Source organism: Anopheles funestus, chromosome 2RL (genome assembly GCF_943734845.2).
Source record: "Anopheles funestus chromosome 2RL, idAnoFuneDA-416_04, whole genome shotgun sequence".
NCBI lineage: Eukaryota > Metazoa > Arthropoda > Insecta > Diptera > Culicidae > Anopheles > Anopheles funestus.
In genome coordinates this window covers 40,450,619-40,469,639 of record NC_064598.1, presented here as the reverse complement: position 1 = coordinate 40,469,639, position 19,021 = coordinate 40,450,619, and the positions used below count along the sequence as shown (strand labels likewise).

Genomic DNA, 19,021 nt, shown 5'->3' with positions numbered 1-19,021 from the left:
GGCAGAGCACCTTTCGAACAGTGTCGTGTTTGTCTGGTTTGTTTGGCTGTTCACAGCGCGCTGCCTAAGCTTTTTTATGAAATATTTTTTTTAGTTCAAAATGGCTGCACAGTTATACTTTTTTTTTTGTTTTTACTAAACTTCATTTCACGTGTCACGCTATAATATATTCGTATATGTATTTACGTCACACGCTGAAAGTGAAGATTACGGAGTGCACTTCTGTCTGCAACCATAGCAAGCGTTGCTTTCCCTTTACATTTGACGATGGCTCTTGTTATTTTCGGGGGTCTCTTTGCTACATCGTCGCTCTTTGCACGGTCGAAAATGTGTTTATCCACACGCAAGTGTTGTGTTGTAGTGTGTGTAAGTGTAGGTATGCACAACGAATCATTTCATTCATACGAATCACATACAGTAACACAGCAGATTTGTGTGCCAGCAGGGAGCAGGAAATAGTGGGTACCAGTCGAAAAAGCTCGCATACAGTGCTGGTGGCCTTTGAACCTGGTGGGCTGTCCAATGAAAAGGACTCGCACACAAAACACCCATACACGTGCAGCTTCTAATCGTCCTCTCATTGAGCAGGAAAGAGCAAACGGTTTTGAGGAGAGCGGTGAGAATGTGAGCACAGTTTTCCATGTGTATTTTCGGTGCACCGTAGGTTCAGCGCACAAGTGCTTGACCGGAGTACAGTTTCTGATGCTAACCAGTGCGGATCGTCGCGTTCGTGGTCGTTCGAGCTAAAGAGAGAGACCTCGGGGAACAGGCAGACATTCTGGTGCATCTCGGTGGTGGGCACATGTGCGGGCTACGCTTCAGAACAAGAAATTCTCCGTCTCAGAAGACATCCCTACGGTGGGGCGACAGCTGTCCTCGACAGTAAAGCAAAAGCGCAAAGAAAACAAAACCCCCATTTCTTCAACCAGAGTTTCCATTCGCAAAGCTGCTTTTGCTAGCCCCCGCCGGGTGGGGACAGGACTATCTGCAGCAAATCGAACAAATCAGCACACAGACACATATCCACACGCCCAAGCACTAAGGTTTTACGCACATTCATCGAGATCCCCCCAACAGAAAAACTTAAGCTAGTTCTCCGCACCCAGTAGCAGCATAGATCAGCAGGGATTACCAGCAATACTTTCACCATCGAAGGGAAGTCTAGAAACAATCGAAGTTGTGACGTTAGTGATTGTGTGTGCAAGGTGAGGAGGTTTTTTGGTTTCCGTAGTGCCCAAAGGACCTTACAGAAGTCCTTACAGAAGCGCGCAAACAAGTTAGTAAGTTTCGTGCACAAATTATCGTTGCGGTAATCTCAGTAGCTGAACTGGAACAGAGAAAAGTGATCGAAGATGTTCCCCTAACTAGAAATTAATCCGGCGATCCGTTCCTTCACGGGGGCACAAATACTAGTGCATTACCAGTGTTTCGTGTGGAAATTGTCCTACTTGCACGCGCCATTATCAAGGCAATCGTTTTGTGAAAATCGTGAAAAGTGATCCGCTTAAGGAAGAAAAGCAACGATACAGTGTGCTCTATTAATGAGCTCGTGTGTGTGTGTTTCATACGCGTCATCATCTGCTGCTGCGCTTGTTTCGTTGCACGCCGTCTATTAATCGCGCCTTCTTTGCCAGCGCGTCTTCAATCTGCTATCTAGCAGCATCCTTTTTTTGCGAAAAATACGAACGTTTTAATCAAAGGGCACAGGAAAGGAGCGCAAAACAACAAGCACTGGCGGGTAAGCTTACGCAAAAAGGGTTTTTTGTGCTGTACGTGCATGGATGTGCGTGCGTGTGTGTGAAGGTTACGTTACATAACGCATTACTTTACATTCCTTCGCTCAGGTCTCACTCTCACTGTTGATTCGTTGTTAGCTCATCTCACTTGGTGCTTTTCATCTCATCTCATGCGGTCTCCCTTTAGACCCTTAGGATAGTCGGATTTGTTGGATTTTGTGAATGTGATATAATTTTTCTCAGAAGTATCTTCAGCTGTTTTTTTTTGAGTTGATAGATTTGAGTACTAAAAAGGTATCCTTTGTTTCATAATGAGGTCTCATTTTTAGGGTGTTTTAAAATGTTGCTATAATAAAAAGAATTTAAGTACATTTTATAGTTGAACAGTAAAAAAGGGCTTTAGTAGAAAACCGGTACTAAGGTTCTTATTCTGATATTGAAACCTTGACTATTAAGCTACTAACCTACTAGCTTTGATTAAAACAAGTCTACTAAGCTGTAATATTGCTGGCAATAGATCGTATAATGGTTGTTATAGTACGTCGTTAAGCCATGAGAATAAAAGCTTTTTATAATGTAGCTACAATAATCAGTACAATTTACTAATTTACTTTCGTTTCATTAATTCCTAATGAATAACTTGGAAGAAGTCACGCGGTCGTTCTTAAAAGACGTATCCTTTTGTCGTTAGGAAAATCAGCGTAAGATTTATGTTTCCTTAATTCCCCCAAAATTTTAACGATTTCATATTGCTTCTTTTACTGTATCACCTGAAGGATAAATTCAGCTTAGCGAACTATTTGTGTTTTAAATAACGCTTTCAGCAGGGCATACGAATAAGCTATTCGCTATATGCCGTCACGATTCACCACCGAATAGATGCAATTAAGCACAAACAAAGTAGTATTTGCACAGCCTAAATGGCGTTTTTTTTGTGTGTGAAAATAAGACGTACCCCCCCACTGTCGTATGTACCGAAAAAAAAGAACCAAAGTCGTCCATGTGTGTTCGTTTTATCGATTGTGTGCGATTCGGCATGTGCGCTAGTACTGTTTCTTGTCCGTGCCAAAGTTACAAATACCGGCTCAACGGAAATAGCTTTTACTATCCGTTTACCTATTGCTGGCTTTCTTTCATTCCCTACATCCCTCCCTGTCACTCATTTATGCTGTACGTGTCTATCGTGAACATGTACACGACTCTATGCACACGTATACAACGGTGAAGCTTCATTTTCACTGACCGCCCTCACGAATTCCAAGCTCTACACTCACACAGTCAAAAACCGTTTACAGGAGACTTCAAGGGGAGAAAATGGTTCACACTCTACTCTGCTCGCTCCTTCATCATATGGCCTTATACTTTCTCTGCACAAATGTACGCGGCTTGAGTCTCATTTTTACCACGAAAGCTTACGAACCACGTGAGAGCGTGAGAGCTTTTTTGTGATTTTATCATTCCTTCATCTGCTCATCTACTTTTTTTTGTATTTTCCTCAAAATACCAATACCCTCTCACGCTTGTCATTTTCAGTGCGTTCCGTAATTGTCTTAAGCCTTCGCCATGGTAGGACGTTAATGTTGTTGTTTGTATATATTACCCTTAGCTCCATAGCATCCGCTTTCCACGCGACTATTGTATCGGCGTTTTCCGCCATTTTGCGGACCCAAAACGTTGTCACATACTAACCGCGCGCTATACGTCGTCGTGTTATAAATAGTGGCTAATGAAACTTTATTATTGGTGAACTGCGTTTTGCGTAGGAATTGAAATTAGCCAAATTTGAAGTTTTTTGTGTGTGTTTAAGGTGTTAATTTGTGCCTGTGAGGAATGCTGTATTGAAAATGATTGCAATGAACAGCCGAAATCAGTGAATAAGTGGGAGATTTAGATTTTAATGTGATGTAACAATTCAATGGAGACGCCTGGTTGTGGATCAATTTTTTTATTGTTGATGTTTGAACGATTGTGTGGTGTTTTTGCATTTGTATAACAATTTTGTTACAGTTTGAAATAGTTTGAAATATGCTAAAACTGCAGTGAAAGTATACACATAAAAACTGAAAAATATAAACAGCTGGCTAATTATAAATTATCTGGAATGTTTGTAGTATTCATATAGTTTTTTTTGTTTTTAATAATATTTCACACGTGTCGAATTCTACCTAATGTAGAAAAGTTAACAATTAAAAAAAATCCTACTCCTAAAAATCCTAATCAGGGAATCTTGCTATTATTTACTACAAGAATAGTGTAAGACTATAATGTTTATACTAATATGTAGATTAGAAAACTTGAAACATAAGTATTCTACATACACAAAGCTATAACAAAAAATGAAAAAATACAAACGTTTTGGAAAATATTACGTAAAAGTAAAATTAGGCTGAGAGGTTTTTTTGTTTATGTACAACCAACGGGTAGGAAAAGACACTCTCCAAATGTTTTATACATTATATTATATTAATGAAATTACCAATATTCCAATTACGAATGAACACAGCAGCTTCTTATCAATTGTCTTTGTAGAACATATTAAGCTATGTTTCTGTGGAGTTATTTTATGTGTCATTTAAGTGTTCATTTTTTATATTTAGAAAGGTTTATTTCTAGAGCTTCCCAATGCAGTTAATAAGATATGAAAAAAGGAAATTTTGAACAAAAAATCATCTTCTCGTTTTTGGCAAGACGGTTTAGACCCTTTATATTCGTGTCTTTGCTATAGAACAAGCCAGAAGCTCTTTAGTACCGTTCCTATCTTGATATAGATCAGCTGCAGTTGTGTTAACATAAATATATTTTATACATAAAAAAAAACACACACACCAAATCTGCAACGTGTACATGATAACAGTTTTTGTGATGTTGCTTTTCAAGTTAAACAGCATCGTCCATAAAAAAAATACAGAACATTTAATGTTGTATTATATTTAGTGAATTTGAATCTTGTTCTTGAATCTTAAAGTTATTGTCATCTTTCCCTCGAGTAAATTCACACCATCATGCTACAAAATGTATATTATGTCTCACAACACTCGTATTTCTTCAACAATACGTAAACATTGAACCCTCTAAAACACATTTTAAATCACTTACCATAAAATATACTTTATTTCAAACAATCTTTCACTTACCGTTCGAACGTTAAAGTTCATTACTAATGAAAAAAGCAATCAAAACTGCAGCAGCAAGTGACAATCACAAGCAGTAAATTATGCATCTAGATCTGATAAGATTGCTGCGGATCGGTAGCGCGTTTCCTGCTTCCGTTCCCATCCAGCAGAATAATCCACACGATGCTCATATTTCAGATCAAATCAATCACTTACCATAACGAATGGTAACATAACCGTAACGAAATTAGAGCTAAACGGAGCAGCACACCAATGTTAAAGGAACTGAAACTGTTAGAGGTTTCCGATTTATTACACAAAAAAAACCTTTTACCCAATTTAAGAATTCCAACGCTTCATTTTGGAAAAATTTAATTTATAAACACCGTATCAGTCGACCTTAAGCATTTGTACCCCATTTTCTTCCGTCTATTAGACAAGTTGTGTGAAATCATTAAAATTGAATAATCTTCGATTACGGTACGAGAAATCCTGTCACTCACTCACTAGAGCAGTGAAAAAATAGCTTCAATTCGACTGGATTATTGTGTTATGGGGTAATGGAAGCTAGACAAAGAGGGTATACAGTGGAAGTTGATGACTAAATTGCTGCCTCGAATAAATGAACGATGAAAACGCTCTTTTATACAAAATTTGGCTGGAAAAACAAGTGGCAAAGTGGAATTTGTTGTTTTACTCATTACCCTATTTGGAGGAATTGCTCATTTTAATTTCAAATTGTTGTTTAATTTCAAATTTCAATTCGGAACTGATACAGGTGCTGTTTATGGTAGACTTATACTTGAGTTTGTTCAGGTTCTATTCCTTTGGTAGCGAAATAATTTATAATTATGAGTGTGAAAAATGATAAATGGTTTATGTGATATTATTTCTAACATATCTAAAACCAATCAAATTGTTATTTTACACTTCTTGTCGGCTGTCATTTGCATCGTTTTTGCATTGTTTTTTTATATTCTGTCATTGTCCTTCAAATGTCCTTGAGTTGTATAATGACGATAGTTGTAAGACAAAGTGATACTAAATCTGTTTTTTGATGATTGTGCTAAGTGACAGAATTGCTCGTTATCTTTTAATTCATTTATCTAGAACACTCGTACAGCTATTCAAAATAATAAACTCTTCGTCTTGGCATCATATCAAACAAGTGGGAAATGCCTTTATAGCAACATGTTCAATTGAGCATTCAATGCGGCGTTATACATTTGGCAGTGCTTCAACACTTTCAGATAATTGAGTTAAAACATTCAACACGTGGCGTTAGAGGTGAAATACTTTTGAAATTAGTGCAATGTGCTTGTATGTAACTTAAGATACCTTCGAAATCAGCTCACTAGCACAGTCAACAATAAAAAAACAATCTAATTAATTACTACGCTTCACCAAAAGAGGTAACCGTGAATTTTACTGCATGCCAAAAATAAACTCCAATTGTTTTGCACTTTTTCTTCATACAATTTTCGTCCAAATTGCCCTAAAAAATCCATTCTATGCACTACTACTACAATAAAATACAATCGAGAGTCAAGTGATTTGAATGCCACCGTGAGCAAACTATTTTATTATGCTTCAACGCCGTATTGAAAACCGTGTGCCCTAAAGGGAACTATTTGAGCATTTGTAACGATTGTACCTCATGGCACACACAAAGCACAAAAGGGGTCTTGCCCTGCAGAGGGAACAGATGATGATAAAACATGCTTGCAAAGTTGTACCATAAATCATGATCGTTGTATTCGTCGTCATCGTCATAGTTGGAAAGCAAACCGGAGCTCCTTCTTTCAGTGAAAATTCTTTCCACTCCCGGGGTTCGTGGGCGAACGGCAAGCAAGTGCACACGTGTGTGGAACTACAACGAGAAAAGTGGTCAGACCTTGACGAACGGCGATGACGTTCTGCAAAGCTTTATGGGAGAAAATTCGAAAATCAATAAGCTCTAGATTGCAGCAAACTGTAAACCACTCAGATGTGGATAAAGTCAGGATTTTCTCAATGGTGATTACGTTAAGATATTCGTGACAAGGTTGATCCTTTGGAGCACAAAAAAGGAACAGTTTAGTGTGATAGTATGGCGAGGGTGGTGTACATTAAATTGAATCTTTAGTTACGTATACGTTTTATGATACATTCATATAAATTCGGCTTCATTTTATACATTTTAGTTTATTTATATCTCGCGTATTAACTTAATAAATCATGGATTGGGCATACAATCAAAGATAAGATGTATAGGTTGTCGAGAATTTAAAAAAAATCAATCGAAGATGATTGAATAATTAACAAATATTGATTGATGCTATCAATCATTTTACCTTCCCATTTTACATTGTTGAGCTTTTCGCCTGTTTCACGTACTTTGTTTATGCTTGTTTTTTTATGTAATGTGTTAGTTGTTTTTTGTTGCGTAAAAAATTTAATAGAAAATGGGATATCTCTAACAATTCTCTTCATTATGTTCTTAAAATTAAAAATAATTATATTATTTTTTTATTAAATGTATTAAACTATGTTTTGTACTTATATTGTGCTGATGATATGCGTTAGTTGATAGAATCAAAATATTTAGGGCAGAATGTCGTATTTACTACATTTACTACATTTACTTCAGTCTTTTATTTTCTTCTTTAAACAATTACCAAAAAATAGGCATATAGGTTACTGTAGTATCAATGATAATAGTCATGATTTAAATTTAATTTGATTTAGAAAATTCTATTTTTGAAAATCTGTTATTATGTGCAACAAAGAGAATATAATTTCCTATTACTCAATCTTTTAATAATCGAAACGCAAAATAATAAATTAATTTGTTTACTTTTAATTACTTACAAGAAAAATCCATCGTGGATATTAATTAATACCCAACAATGTTTAGCAACAGATAACCATCCATAATTGATGTTAATAAACGTTTTATCAGTGACTAAGCAAAAAGACAAGACCGTGGCGAGAAAGAATAAACAAGAAGCAATTTAAGTTTTCCCTAATGTCTGAATTAATAAATAATATCTTGTAAAACAATATCCTCATACAATCGTAACTACATTTGCTATGTGTAAACCTTTTAACTAACATCTTCGCTCGAATGCTTTCATTTCAGATTATTTTTGCTGCTAGAACCAACAAGACAACGACCTGCGACTGTGCGATATAAATAACTAAACCCACCCCGCCGGAAATAAAAGCCGGCGCACGTCTCCGGAAAGCATAACGTGCACACATAATAAAACGCCATGTTACGCCAACGCTAAGGTGTGCAGAACCAGAAACAGAGTGAAAAACCGTTGACCGTAAGCCGCGATAGCAGGACAAACTTTTGCCAGTGTCAAGGACGTTTGCCCACGTCTTGTGCAATCTGGTAGATTTGTGTCTTTGTGGCGTTGAAGAATCCGGACGAGGCAAAAGCAACCGAACGCATTGCAATATCACGTTTGTGATTAAGTTGACATACGGAGACTTAATCGGTCTCTGCTGGATTGGTGGCGCGGGGAAGGCACTGATCGCTTACTGACGCATTTCGCAAAACAGCCAACATGATAAATATTGCCGGCGTTGTGAGCATCGTTCTGTTCTACATCTTGATCCTTGCGGTCGGGATATGGGCAGGCAGGAAAAAGGAGTCCGGAAATGATTCGGAGGAGGAAGTTATGCTGGCCGGACGTTCGATCGGTCTGTTTGTCGGTATTTTCACCATGACCGGTAAGTAGCGTAGGCAGTAAATCGCCCGAAACCGAAAAACATATTCGTACCCATATCATGGCCTTGCCAAAGAACAAGCGGATGCTGCTGTTCATCTTTGCTGTAAGAAGTGCGCCACAATAAATCACTTTTTGCAAGATGAAGGTGGATGCGATATGTGGATGGTGTTGGGAAATCAAAAAAGGTTACATCATTTATTGTTTGGTAGTGTTTTGCTTTTTTGGTGGAATGATTTCGTGTTCCACAGTAATACACCTCGGTTCAGTGATCACTTTTCGTTGAAGTAAATTATTTGGATTAAATTGTGTTTTAGTATATGAACCAAATGTTATTTATATGTTGACGGAATTTCGACTACTTACAAGTTATTAGGGTTAAAAGCATGGAAATTAAGGTATCTCAAATTTAATATAGTAAGGGATGATTCATCTATTACGTAACGCAAAAATTGTGAACTTTTTACCCCTTCCCTCTCTATCGCAACAAAACGTAACGCTGGAAGCATTTCCTTTCTCCAATTTCTTAAATAAAGTAACCATGAGTGTTCTGTGATCATATTTGCTAATAATACTTTATTTAGAAAAATAGTTTGCTTTGGCAAGGAGGCAGCTTCATCATTCGAAACAACAAGAGGCCCTTGTTGGATGTCTTGTCCCTTCACATTTTATTACATAATGGATGGTAGATTCTCTTGGTGTCGAAGAATTGTTTCTGGAGGATTTTACTGATGATTCTAGGGAAATTTTTCGAAGGGTCGAAGAGTCGAACAATACTTTACTTTTCATACTACTACTCACACCATATCTGATATTTTTCTCATTTGCATTAAAAAATCAGAATTTTAGAAATATCTTTTTTTATGTTATGCAAAATAAATTAGGACCTTCTCCTTTGTGTCATAAATCGTAACGCTGGTACTAATCTCCCTCCCCCTTCCAGTGTTATGTAATAGTTGAATGATTCCTAAACTACGACTGTTGAAAATAGATTCGGAGTTACAGGAATTATAGGAAATCTTTCATGAAATGTTTCACGGACGACCTGAAAGGGAATTAGTTAATTGGACTATTCATCTAGGGCAGTAAGTGAACTTTAGGATTAGCAAATGAACTATGTAATAATTAACTTGACAGACGAATACACAGTCACAAACAGAACGGCGCGCGACGATTACGGCTTTCTCGGCTTGGTGGAAAAAACTCCGAAAATTTACAGCCAGCACTCCGTGAGAATTTCTCACAACGACTCAACGACAAACCACGATTATAGAGTCGAAATATATATTGACCACCTTTACTCGAACGTATCAATACAGGCAAAGAAGATTCCCAGAAAGTGAAAAATCGAGTAGGAATCATATCATGTAGACGGCGCCATACATGCCTTTTTAATTAATGTTGCTTAAATAATCTAAAAATTTGCCCATGACAGCTTAACATTGTACAATATATTTATTTTCCAACATAAAGCAACTAAAGAAACTATTGAAAATATATATAAATTTCATAAAGAATCGTTGAAGCATTTCTTATATCTAATAGTTAATACTAATACTTAATATATCACTTTTGTCATTGCGTTTAATTGATTGTCCGGAATGACCATGATGTGTACACTATATTCATTTTGTTTGCTTAATCTATGTCCGCCTTTCCCCTTTTCTGCAGCAACCTGGGTCGGTGGTGGTTACATTAATGGCACGGCGGAAGCAATCTACACATCCGGTTTAGTCTGGTGTCAGGCTCCATTCGGTTATGCGCTCAGCTTAGTGTTTGGTAGGTCACAAACCTTTTCCCCTTTCGGAGCACTTTCTACAAAGGAGTAGAATGGTAATTCCATGATGTCTAATGTTTGTCATTACAGGTGGCATCTTCTTCGCGAATCCAATGCGAAAACAGGGCTACATTACCATGCTGGACCCTTTGCAGGACAGCTTCGGTGAGCGGATGGGAGGTTTGCTCTTTCTGCCCGCACTCTGCGGTGAAGTGTTCTGGGCGGCAGGTATTTTGGCCGCTCTCGGCGCCACCCTGTCGGTCATCATCGACATGGAGCAGGAGACTTCGGTCATCCTGTCGGCGTGCATCGCCGTCTTCTACACCCTGTTCGGAGGGTTGTACTCTGTGGCGTACACAGACGTGATACAGCTGTTCTGTATCTTCATCGGGCTGTGGATGTGTATTCCGTTTGCGTGGGCAAACGATCACGTCAAAAGTCTATCGTCGATGGACGTGGACTGGATCGGTGAGATCGGCGAAGGGTACACATGGTTCTATCTCGACTACGGACTGTTGCTAATATTTGGTGGTATTCCCTGGCAGGTATGGTCGACGTGCTGATGGCATCCCAAAACCATTATGCTAATATTTATGTTCTGCATCTTCTTACAGGTATACTTCCAGCGTGTGCTTTCCAGTAAAACGGCTGGACGGGCTCAAATCCTTTCCTACGTAGCAGCGTTTGGTTGCATCCTGATGGCCATTCCACCCGTTCTCATTGGTGCCATCGCAAAGGCAACACGTAAGCAATGTGTCTGACCTAGTATCGAGTGCAGTGCTAATAATAATAACTTTGTTTTATCTGTGACCCACATTCCACAGCCTGGAACGAGACAGACTATAAGGGACCATGGCCACTAACAACCCAGGAAACGAGTATGATTCTGCCGATGGTGCTCCAATACCTGACGCCGGACTTTGTGTCATTTTTTGGGCTTGGTGCCGTCTCAGCGGCCGTCATGTCTTCGGCGGACTCGTCCGTGTTGTCCGCTTCCTCGATGTTTGCCCGCAACGTTTATCGGTTGATCTTCCGGCAGCGTGCCTCTGAGATGGAAATTATCTGGGTCATGCGTGTGTCCATCCTGGTCGTCGGTGTACTGTCCACCATTATGGCCCTCACCATACCCTCCATCTATGGGCTTTGGTAAGTCTGTCCAGATCCATTTTCATTCTTTTAGTGTGCTGTGATATACTTGATTATGGAACGAGAACCAAATGGCATCATGCCGCGCTTTGAATATCGCGCTCGTGTTACAAATCTCAGAAACGACTCCTTTACCATTCTTACAACGTAAGTGATACATGACCTTCTCGTTAGAACGTTATGATAGTGGTACTTGCCGGTGAATCACCCAGACGAGAGTTCTTTCTGTCTTCATTTTCCTTCCTTCCTTTTCCTTTATTACACATTCTTGTGCACCGCATTCATGCGGAATACTAATGGAAAACAATATCGGTCGATTTTCCAAGCACTACTCAACACATACCCATGAGTAGAAGAACCAGTTCTTTTGTGATGAACTCGCTATCGGGTGTTATGCACTCACGTTGTAGAATTTCTTCAACGACAATGGGTGACCGGGGGCCCGTTTGCTTTTTTTTTTCTTCAATAGCATTTCCCACGGTTCAGTATCAAATCGTCTTTTTGTTTGTCAGAAGGTGTAGATTGAACGATTTATCAAAATTATCCATTTTCTTCTTGTTTCATTCTTGGTGCTTCTTGGTGCGCAGGTCAATGTGTTCCGATCTGGTCTACTGTATTCTCTTCCCGCAGGTAAGTAAAATAAATCAAACCATGTCGCTTGTGGTTGTAACATGAAGTAAATACCATTGGAAATAATTGGGTAGTTTAGTGCTGAAATTTATTTCCATTTTATTATTATACGCAGAATGCAATATTTAGAGTTTTCTGCCACGAATTTGTTTCACGATTAAGTTTAATAAATAGTTTTTGGAATAAATATCCTAGAATAATATTGGAATGGTGGTCTATCTTGTTAATTTTTGTTTTTTTAATGTTGGCGAAGATATTATTTAGATCACCAACAGAGGTCTCGAGACCCTTGTTATTCTATTTTCTATTTTAGTCCAGGGCGACTAAGAGTAATGAGAAATGAGGGTGACTAAGAGTTGTCTTTGAAGAGTTCAAAACGACTAATTCAGAGTGAATAAGTTATTACTGTTATGTTATGGGTTATGGGGTTAAGTTATGGGGGGGGGGTGGTGCATGTGATAAACGGCGCCAGTCCACACGGCCGGACTGGGTTCAAATCCCATCCGGACCGCCCCCCCGTAGCAAGGACTGACTATCCGGCTACGTGGTAAAATAAGTCTAGTAAGCCAGAAATGGCCGGCGTGACCGTGTAAGGTCGCCAAGAAGAAGAAGAAGAAGAAGAAGAAGTTATTACAGATATCTCAACATTAAAAATGCAAAACACCATAACTCTAATACAAAGTAATGGCATATTTCCGACTGAAGAAAAATTCGATTTATAGTCGTCAAAGTTTACAACCATGAGAATTATGATTTTTCATCACCCAACAAATATACATTATTTACAGGAAATTAAAATGGTATTGTTCTCTTTCAACAGCTTCTGATGGTGGTACATTTCAAGCATCATTGCAATACGTACGGCAGCTTGGCAGCGTACATAATTGCGTTCCTGGTGCGTCTATCAGGGGGTGAAGCCATGCTCGGTCTGCCCGCTCTAATCCACTATCCGGGCTACAATGAAGAAACCAGCACCCAGATGTTCCCCTTCCGAACGATGGCCATGATCATGAGTTTGATCACACTGGTAGGCGTGTCCTGGTGGACGAAGTATGTATCTTGCTAACCACTCATCAAAATTATCCTGATTTGTAATGAGTTGGTTTTGTTTCCCCCATTCCAGGTGGGTATTTGAAACTGGACGGTTTGCACCACACTACGACTATTTCCGTTGCGTGGTCAATATTCCCGAAGAGTTGCACCGTGTCGGTGAGCCATCGGATTCAGGCGAACAGGTAATGTATACTTTGCAATTGTTTTGCATGCTGTAATTATTAAACGAAAACAAAAATGTCCCAACCTCCGTTGTAGCTCTCGGTGATGGCTGGTGGTATGACGCGTATGTACGGTGCAGCTACAATGGTTGGTAAGGATGAACGCAACGGACGAATAAATCCGGCCCTCGAACCGGACGACGATCTGCCGGTAGTAGAGGCACAGCGACAGATGCAACAATCCGCAGGCGGAGGTGGTGGTGTCGCAGTACCGGGCAGTGTCGTCCCAGGCACCGGCCCGGCCCAGGCTCATACGGCCTTTTGAAACGCACCCACCGGTACCGGCGTTCGGTTTGACTGAACGGATCCGGCTGGCAGCAGTACGGTCGAACCCGAACCGGCAGACGAACGTAAACGGCTTTATTAGCAGTGCAGTATTTGGAGCAGTGTGCTCCACCCCACAACCGTGTGAACCGTATAAAGTGACGAATTATCAGCAACAAATACATATCAAAGATACACGTGGGACAGGTGTAGTATTAACAAATATGCAGTAAGTTGGAATGCAAAGTGAAAAAAAATAATAAAGACCTTAGAGCCACTAGCGTTGGAAGAAAATGAAGGAAACAAAGTGACACGCAAACGTTTAAAGACAAGAGCAAGTAACGAATACATATCAAATCAAATCAATAGCATACAGGAGGGAGTAAAGTAAGCAACTAAAACAAACCCTAGGATGCATGTTCATCAAGCAACAAATACATATCAAGTATGATAGGGGAGAAAACAAAACGATAGGGATTATTATACATATGTTAACGAAACAAAACAAAAACTAGTAATGATTATACTTACCTATAACTGTTAGTTGGTTTTCAAACCATCTCCTAATGAACGGTGGTAAATTGCAGGACAGAACATGGAACAGGCGACCGTTATGGTTAATTCTTAGCAAATTTTAAACGCATGTTAGCAATGGAAGAAATGGAATAGTGTTTACTTTCAACCTAGTGTTTTCCGTTTCAGTTTTAGTTTTCCTCATTTGTGAACATTTGTACGAGTAGATAGGAATGTTGAAAATCGCTAAGCGTATGAAAGGATTATCAGGAAAGTTGTTTGTTATGCATTTAGTTCAAATTTTCGGTTATTTTTGTTTTACTCATTTCACATCCTCCTACATAGACAAGCTTTAAAGTTTCGAAATGAATCAATTTACAGAGATACTTAATTGAAGAGCGTATGGAAATGTTTAAAAAATAAAGGTGCTAGAGACAAAGGATGAGAAGGTAAAAAAATTGCTTAAAAACATGGATGGATTTCCTATTGTTAATGTTTTGTTCAGACAAAAAATCGTTTTCAACTTTAACCTAATTCCTGTTAAGATGTTGTTGCAGAGTTTAGTCGCAAAAGCAAAAGCATGGAACGAACGAACAGCGTTGACGTGTGTATGTGTGTGGAGAAAAATGAGAGAAACAAACCTATAGAACTGATAATTAAGTCCCGGGCAGGTGAGCGGTACGAACATATCATTAAAAAAAAAAAAACAAGTATAAACAACTTCAACTGTAAGTTGCTACTTCACTGGAACATATCGATGATATATTACTAGGAAAGAATATATATATATATATATACATCTATAAATATACATATAAAAATATACATACAAGTCTGTTGGAAGAAGAAAGCAAAACCCATACCATAGATTTCGAATGTATAGTTGTATGAAACAAAACAAAAAGAAAATACAACCACACAAACAAACACAGCTAAATACATAACGTAAAACGACTCGACTATACTGTCGTAAGTGAAGCGTTTCAAAAAGAGAAAAGCTGTGTTTTCAGACACGTATTACTAAGACGAGACATGAAAGTTACTTCTGCAGAGCCGGTGTAGAGTTTCTTAGTACACTAAAAACAAAGGCAAAACAGCTAAAGTAGAATGAGAAGTGTAGATTATGTTGAGTAAAAACCCCTGGAAGAAACTAAGCAAGAGGCGAATCGAAATACACAAAAACATATCAATCAGTGACCTTCCAGCGTTGAAATCTTCTGTCCCTCGTTTCGATCCACGTTCGATCTTCGTCACTGTTAGAATGCATTTACGTTTTACATCCGGAAGATAGAAAAACGGAGATTAAACTAAGTGATTAAAAAGGTATATCAAATGTAGAAGCAAAGAAACCGAACACTTTAACTATCCTCACGAGCTGTACCATTTAAACCGAATTGTTCTATTGACGTGCCTCCCCCTTGGTGGAATTTTGATAAGGGTAAATACTACCCCCATTTGTGAGCCTGTGAAACTGGTGTCCCGATCGGTGTGTTGTGTTTCGAGGTTGTATAAAAAATCCGATCATATCGATCCCATCAACGAAACGATTTGCTGCTGTGCTAGGATCCCAACGCGCTCCGAAAAATCTAAAAAACCAAATTTTTTTCGTTAAGTTTTGCCTTTTCGCTACACACCCTGTAGTTGCTGCTATTACATACCGTCTAAGCTTACAATGTGCTGTGGCCATCTCTTATTAATGTACCTCTCTTTTCTTAAGTGTTACATGCATGTTGTTCACCGTTCGATCGATCGATCGTAACGATCGAGAATGTTTGTTGTTTCGCTTACGATCTGACTTTCATCAACTGATCCATTTTACGTTTTCCTATTAAACAATCGTGCCCGTGGCACTGGCCATTAATCTATTTGCAAAATCTTACTGCTGGGAACTTTTAGTGGCAATCTGGCCACTAAACGATCCACACTTGACTTGTTAGATTGTTGAAAAAAACAAACAAACGAAACTCTATTGTAATATCAAAACCAAAAAAAGTTACAAAATGTTGTTCTTAGCTGTGCTACTATTTAACATAGGATAAACATTCGATTGCAATCGTGTGTGCGTAACGTTGGACGGGTAAGTCACTAAACAAAACCGATCCGCACACAACGTGAAACACCTGGCAAGAGAATGTCACCAAAACAAAAATATGGAATACATTTGTTTGAAGCAACTAATTGCGCTAATTGTTGATATCTGAGTGGACTTACAAATTGTGAAAACGAAATTCTATCTAGTAAAACCTACACTTATTGTAAAGCAAAGAGTTAAGGCTTAATTGAATGGGAGCAGTGAATGAAACGTACAACAGCAGAAGATATACTCATCATCGTTGTTAATGGGTAAGCCTCCATCCGAACAAAAACAAAAAAGAAAAGAAAAGGAAAATCGACACATATCGTACATATATAAATACTAACATATGCATTATATATACCTGGCAACAGTTGGATACAGACAGGCTAACCAAACCAAAAAAAGTAAAAACGGTACAATTAGAGCATAGTGGAACTGAACCAAAACTACACGCGCTTCAGCAGGTTACGAATATTGTTAAACGACACAAAAAAGAAAATGGAATATCCTACCTTATGTGTTTTACTGTTGGGTTAAAAACAACAATACATATGAGAATAATTTAAAATCAAATAGAACCATATCTGCCGTGAGCTTCAAAGAAAGTAAACTGACATTGTTATGGAAAAATAAATTTAAGCAGCCACCAATTCAACCAAAACAAAACCATTCCAATTAATTGTTTAGCAATTTCCTCAAACATCCCATAATCCCGCTTGAAAATATCCACCAAACAAACAAAAAATGCATTTTAATATTAGACCGTTGTTGTAGACAGCTTCAACGTATCGGATGAAAAGCATTTAACGCAACAGTCATAAAAGAAATGAAGAAAAAAGGCTCCCAGAAACAAAAGAAAATCGAAAATCCCAATAGATGTACATGTATTTTATTAGAACATTAAGATAATTATACAAACACACACACACACACACACACAAACATATGTATATGTAGAAAACCAAAAGCAAAAGATTAAACAAACCTAGTGATCGGACTGAGTGAACGAAATGCGTAGTGTGATGTCTTGTCCGTCAAACTTGGATTGAATTATCCCAGGATCAATGTGAAGTGACGACGATGCGTGGAAAGGATGTGGACGGGAAAGAAATGCCTGAAGTTAATAAATAAAATCAAACGTTCAGTTCACATCAAAGTGTGTGAATTGATTGTGGGATAAAGCTAACATTTTATTCTCTATTCGCAAGAACCCGGCGTTCTTGCAATCCCTTTTGTAGTGTTACATATCGCATGAAAACTTAATAGAAGTTCGGATGTTTGTGATATCTTCGCTGCGTGCTTTGCCGACACGTTCCTGCCGCAGGTCACCGATGAAAGTGTCTTCCCTGCCTGTTGGAAAACCTCGTGGCTATATCCGGTGCCCAAAAAGGGCAACAAATCCAATGTTAATAACTATCGCGGCATAATGTTAATAACTCTGCTGCATCGAATTATATCAGCGCCGGTCAGCATGGGTTTGTCCCCAACCGTTCGACATCTACCAATCTGGTCGAGTTTGTTAGTCTCTGTCACAGAACCATCAATGCAGTCTTCCAGGTCGACCCGATTTATACGGATATCAAGGCAGCTTTTGACAGTGTTCCGCATTCGTTACTGATCGCCAAGCTTCAAATTTTTGGTCTGCCGGGTCAAATGCTCAACTGGATGTGGTCCTACGAGTTGTCCTACGGTCGAGAAGTGTGTTGTCGTTTCTTTCGCCAGGAAGCGTAATCCCCTTATTCGCACGTATACTTTAAACGGTATTACCCTTGACCGTAACAGCTCCGTCAGGGATCTAGGCGTGCTCCTTGACGAGAAGTTGAGCTTCCATGACCAGGTTGAGCATGTCGTCACTAAGGGCGATCAGCTAGTTGGCATCCTAAAAAAGTATGCACGCGAATCTCTGTTAATTCAGAAAAAAAATCTCAACTCGTGGACATTTCCCAAAAAATTCTATTATTTGAAAATCTCCCAAGGCTAAAGCCTTAGCCTTTTTCTTGGGAAATTTAGCAAAATTTATAAATTGATGTATTTTAATGCGAATTTGTTGAAACATGTTTCTTTTCATTCACGTAATACTTTAAATAAAAAAAGAATAAAAAATATAAAATTCTATTACTTTGAAAATTTCCTACGGCTAGAGCCTTAGCTTTTTTATGAGTAATTTAGCAAAATATTATAAATTGATGTATTTTAATGCGAATTTGTTGAAATACGTTTCTTTTCACTCAAATAATTCTTTAAATAAAAAAAAGAATAAAAAATAATAAAAAAATAAAAAAAAAACTATTATTTTGAAAATTTCCTTTTTTTCAAGTTTTTTTTGAGAAATTAAGCAAAAATTTTATAAATTTATGTATTTTAGTGCAAATTTACTGATATATGTTTCTTTTCACTTAAATAATGCTTAAAATAAATAAAACTAAAAATTAATAAAAAAATTAAAAAATTCTATTAATTTGAAAATCTCCTAAGAAATGAGAAAAAGCCGAACAAGTTCGAAACAAGGGTTTTTATCTTTATGCTACTCGAATCTACATCTAATTGGTGCTATCTGACTCCTAATATACGATCCCGATTGTATTTTGCCCGGTGTATGACGCGGTGGCCAAAAACATCTTCGTTCACCTATTTATCTTGTTACAATTTCTTCTGGCTACTGGAAAAATTATGACAAGATTTTGCAGCGCCAAACACGCAAGAAAACGGAACGGACAAATCTGCGGTACTGTTAACAACACCCGTCGTTTTTATCATAAGAGTCAACAGCATCCG

General features: G+C 38.3%; 1 protein-coding gene across 2 annotated transcripts; it reads left to right on the top strand.

Annotated features, from left to right (window-relative positions):
- The first annotated feature begins 126 nt into the window (after positions 1-126).
- LOC125762988 (high-affinity choline transporter 1) lies at positions 127-17,432 on the top strand. Of its 2 annotated transcripts, none has more exons than XM_049425663.1 (10): positions 127-1,738; positions 7,971-8,569; positions 10,237-10,344; positions 10,433-10,887; positions 10,957-11,086; positions 11,167-11,488; positions 12,076-12,118; positions 12,939-13,168; positions 13,242-13,353; positions 13,430-17,432. In XM_049425663.1, the coding sequence occupies exons 2-10, from the start codon at positions 8,404-8,406 to the stop codon at positions 13,655-13,657; spliced, it is 1,794 nt and encodes a 597-aa protein (XP_049281620.1). In that variant the 5' UTR covers positions 127-1,738; positions 7,971-8,403; the 3' UTR covers positions 13,658-17,432. The 2 variants fall into 2 exon arrangements, with proteins under 2 accessions (XP_049281620.1, XP_049281621.1); XM_049425664.1 differs by lacking the exon at positions 127-1,738 and adding an exon at positions 5,604-6,261.
- The last annotated feature ends 1,589 nt before the right edge of the window (positions 17,433-19,021 follow it).

Excerpts from the sequence above, each read along its gene's own strand:
- LOC125762988 (XM_049425663.1), top strand. The coding sequence starts at position 8,404 with ATGATAAATATTGCCGGCGTTGTGAGCATCGTTCTGTTCTACATCTTG. Across the intron at positions 11,489-12,075 it reads CCCTCCATCTATGGGCTTTG|GTCAATGTGTTCCGATCTGG; the intron begins GTAAGTCTGTCC and ends CTTGGTGCGCAG. Across the intron at positions 13,354-13,429 it reads CATCGGATTCAGGCGAACAG|CTCTCGGTGATGGCTGGTGG; the intron begins GTAATGTATACT and ends CCTCCGTTGTAG.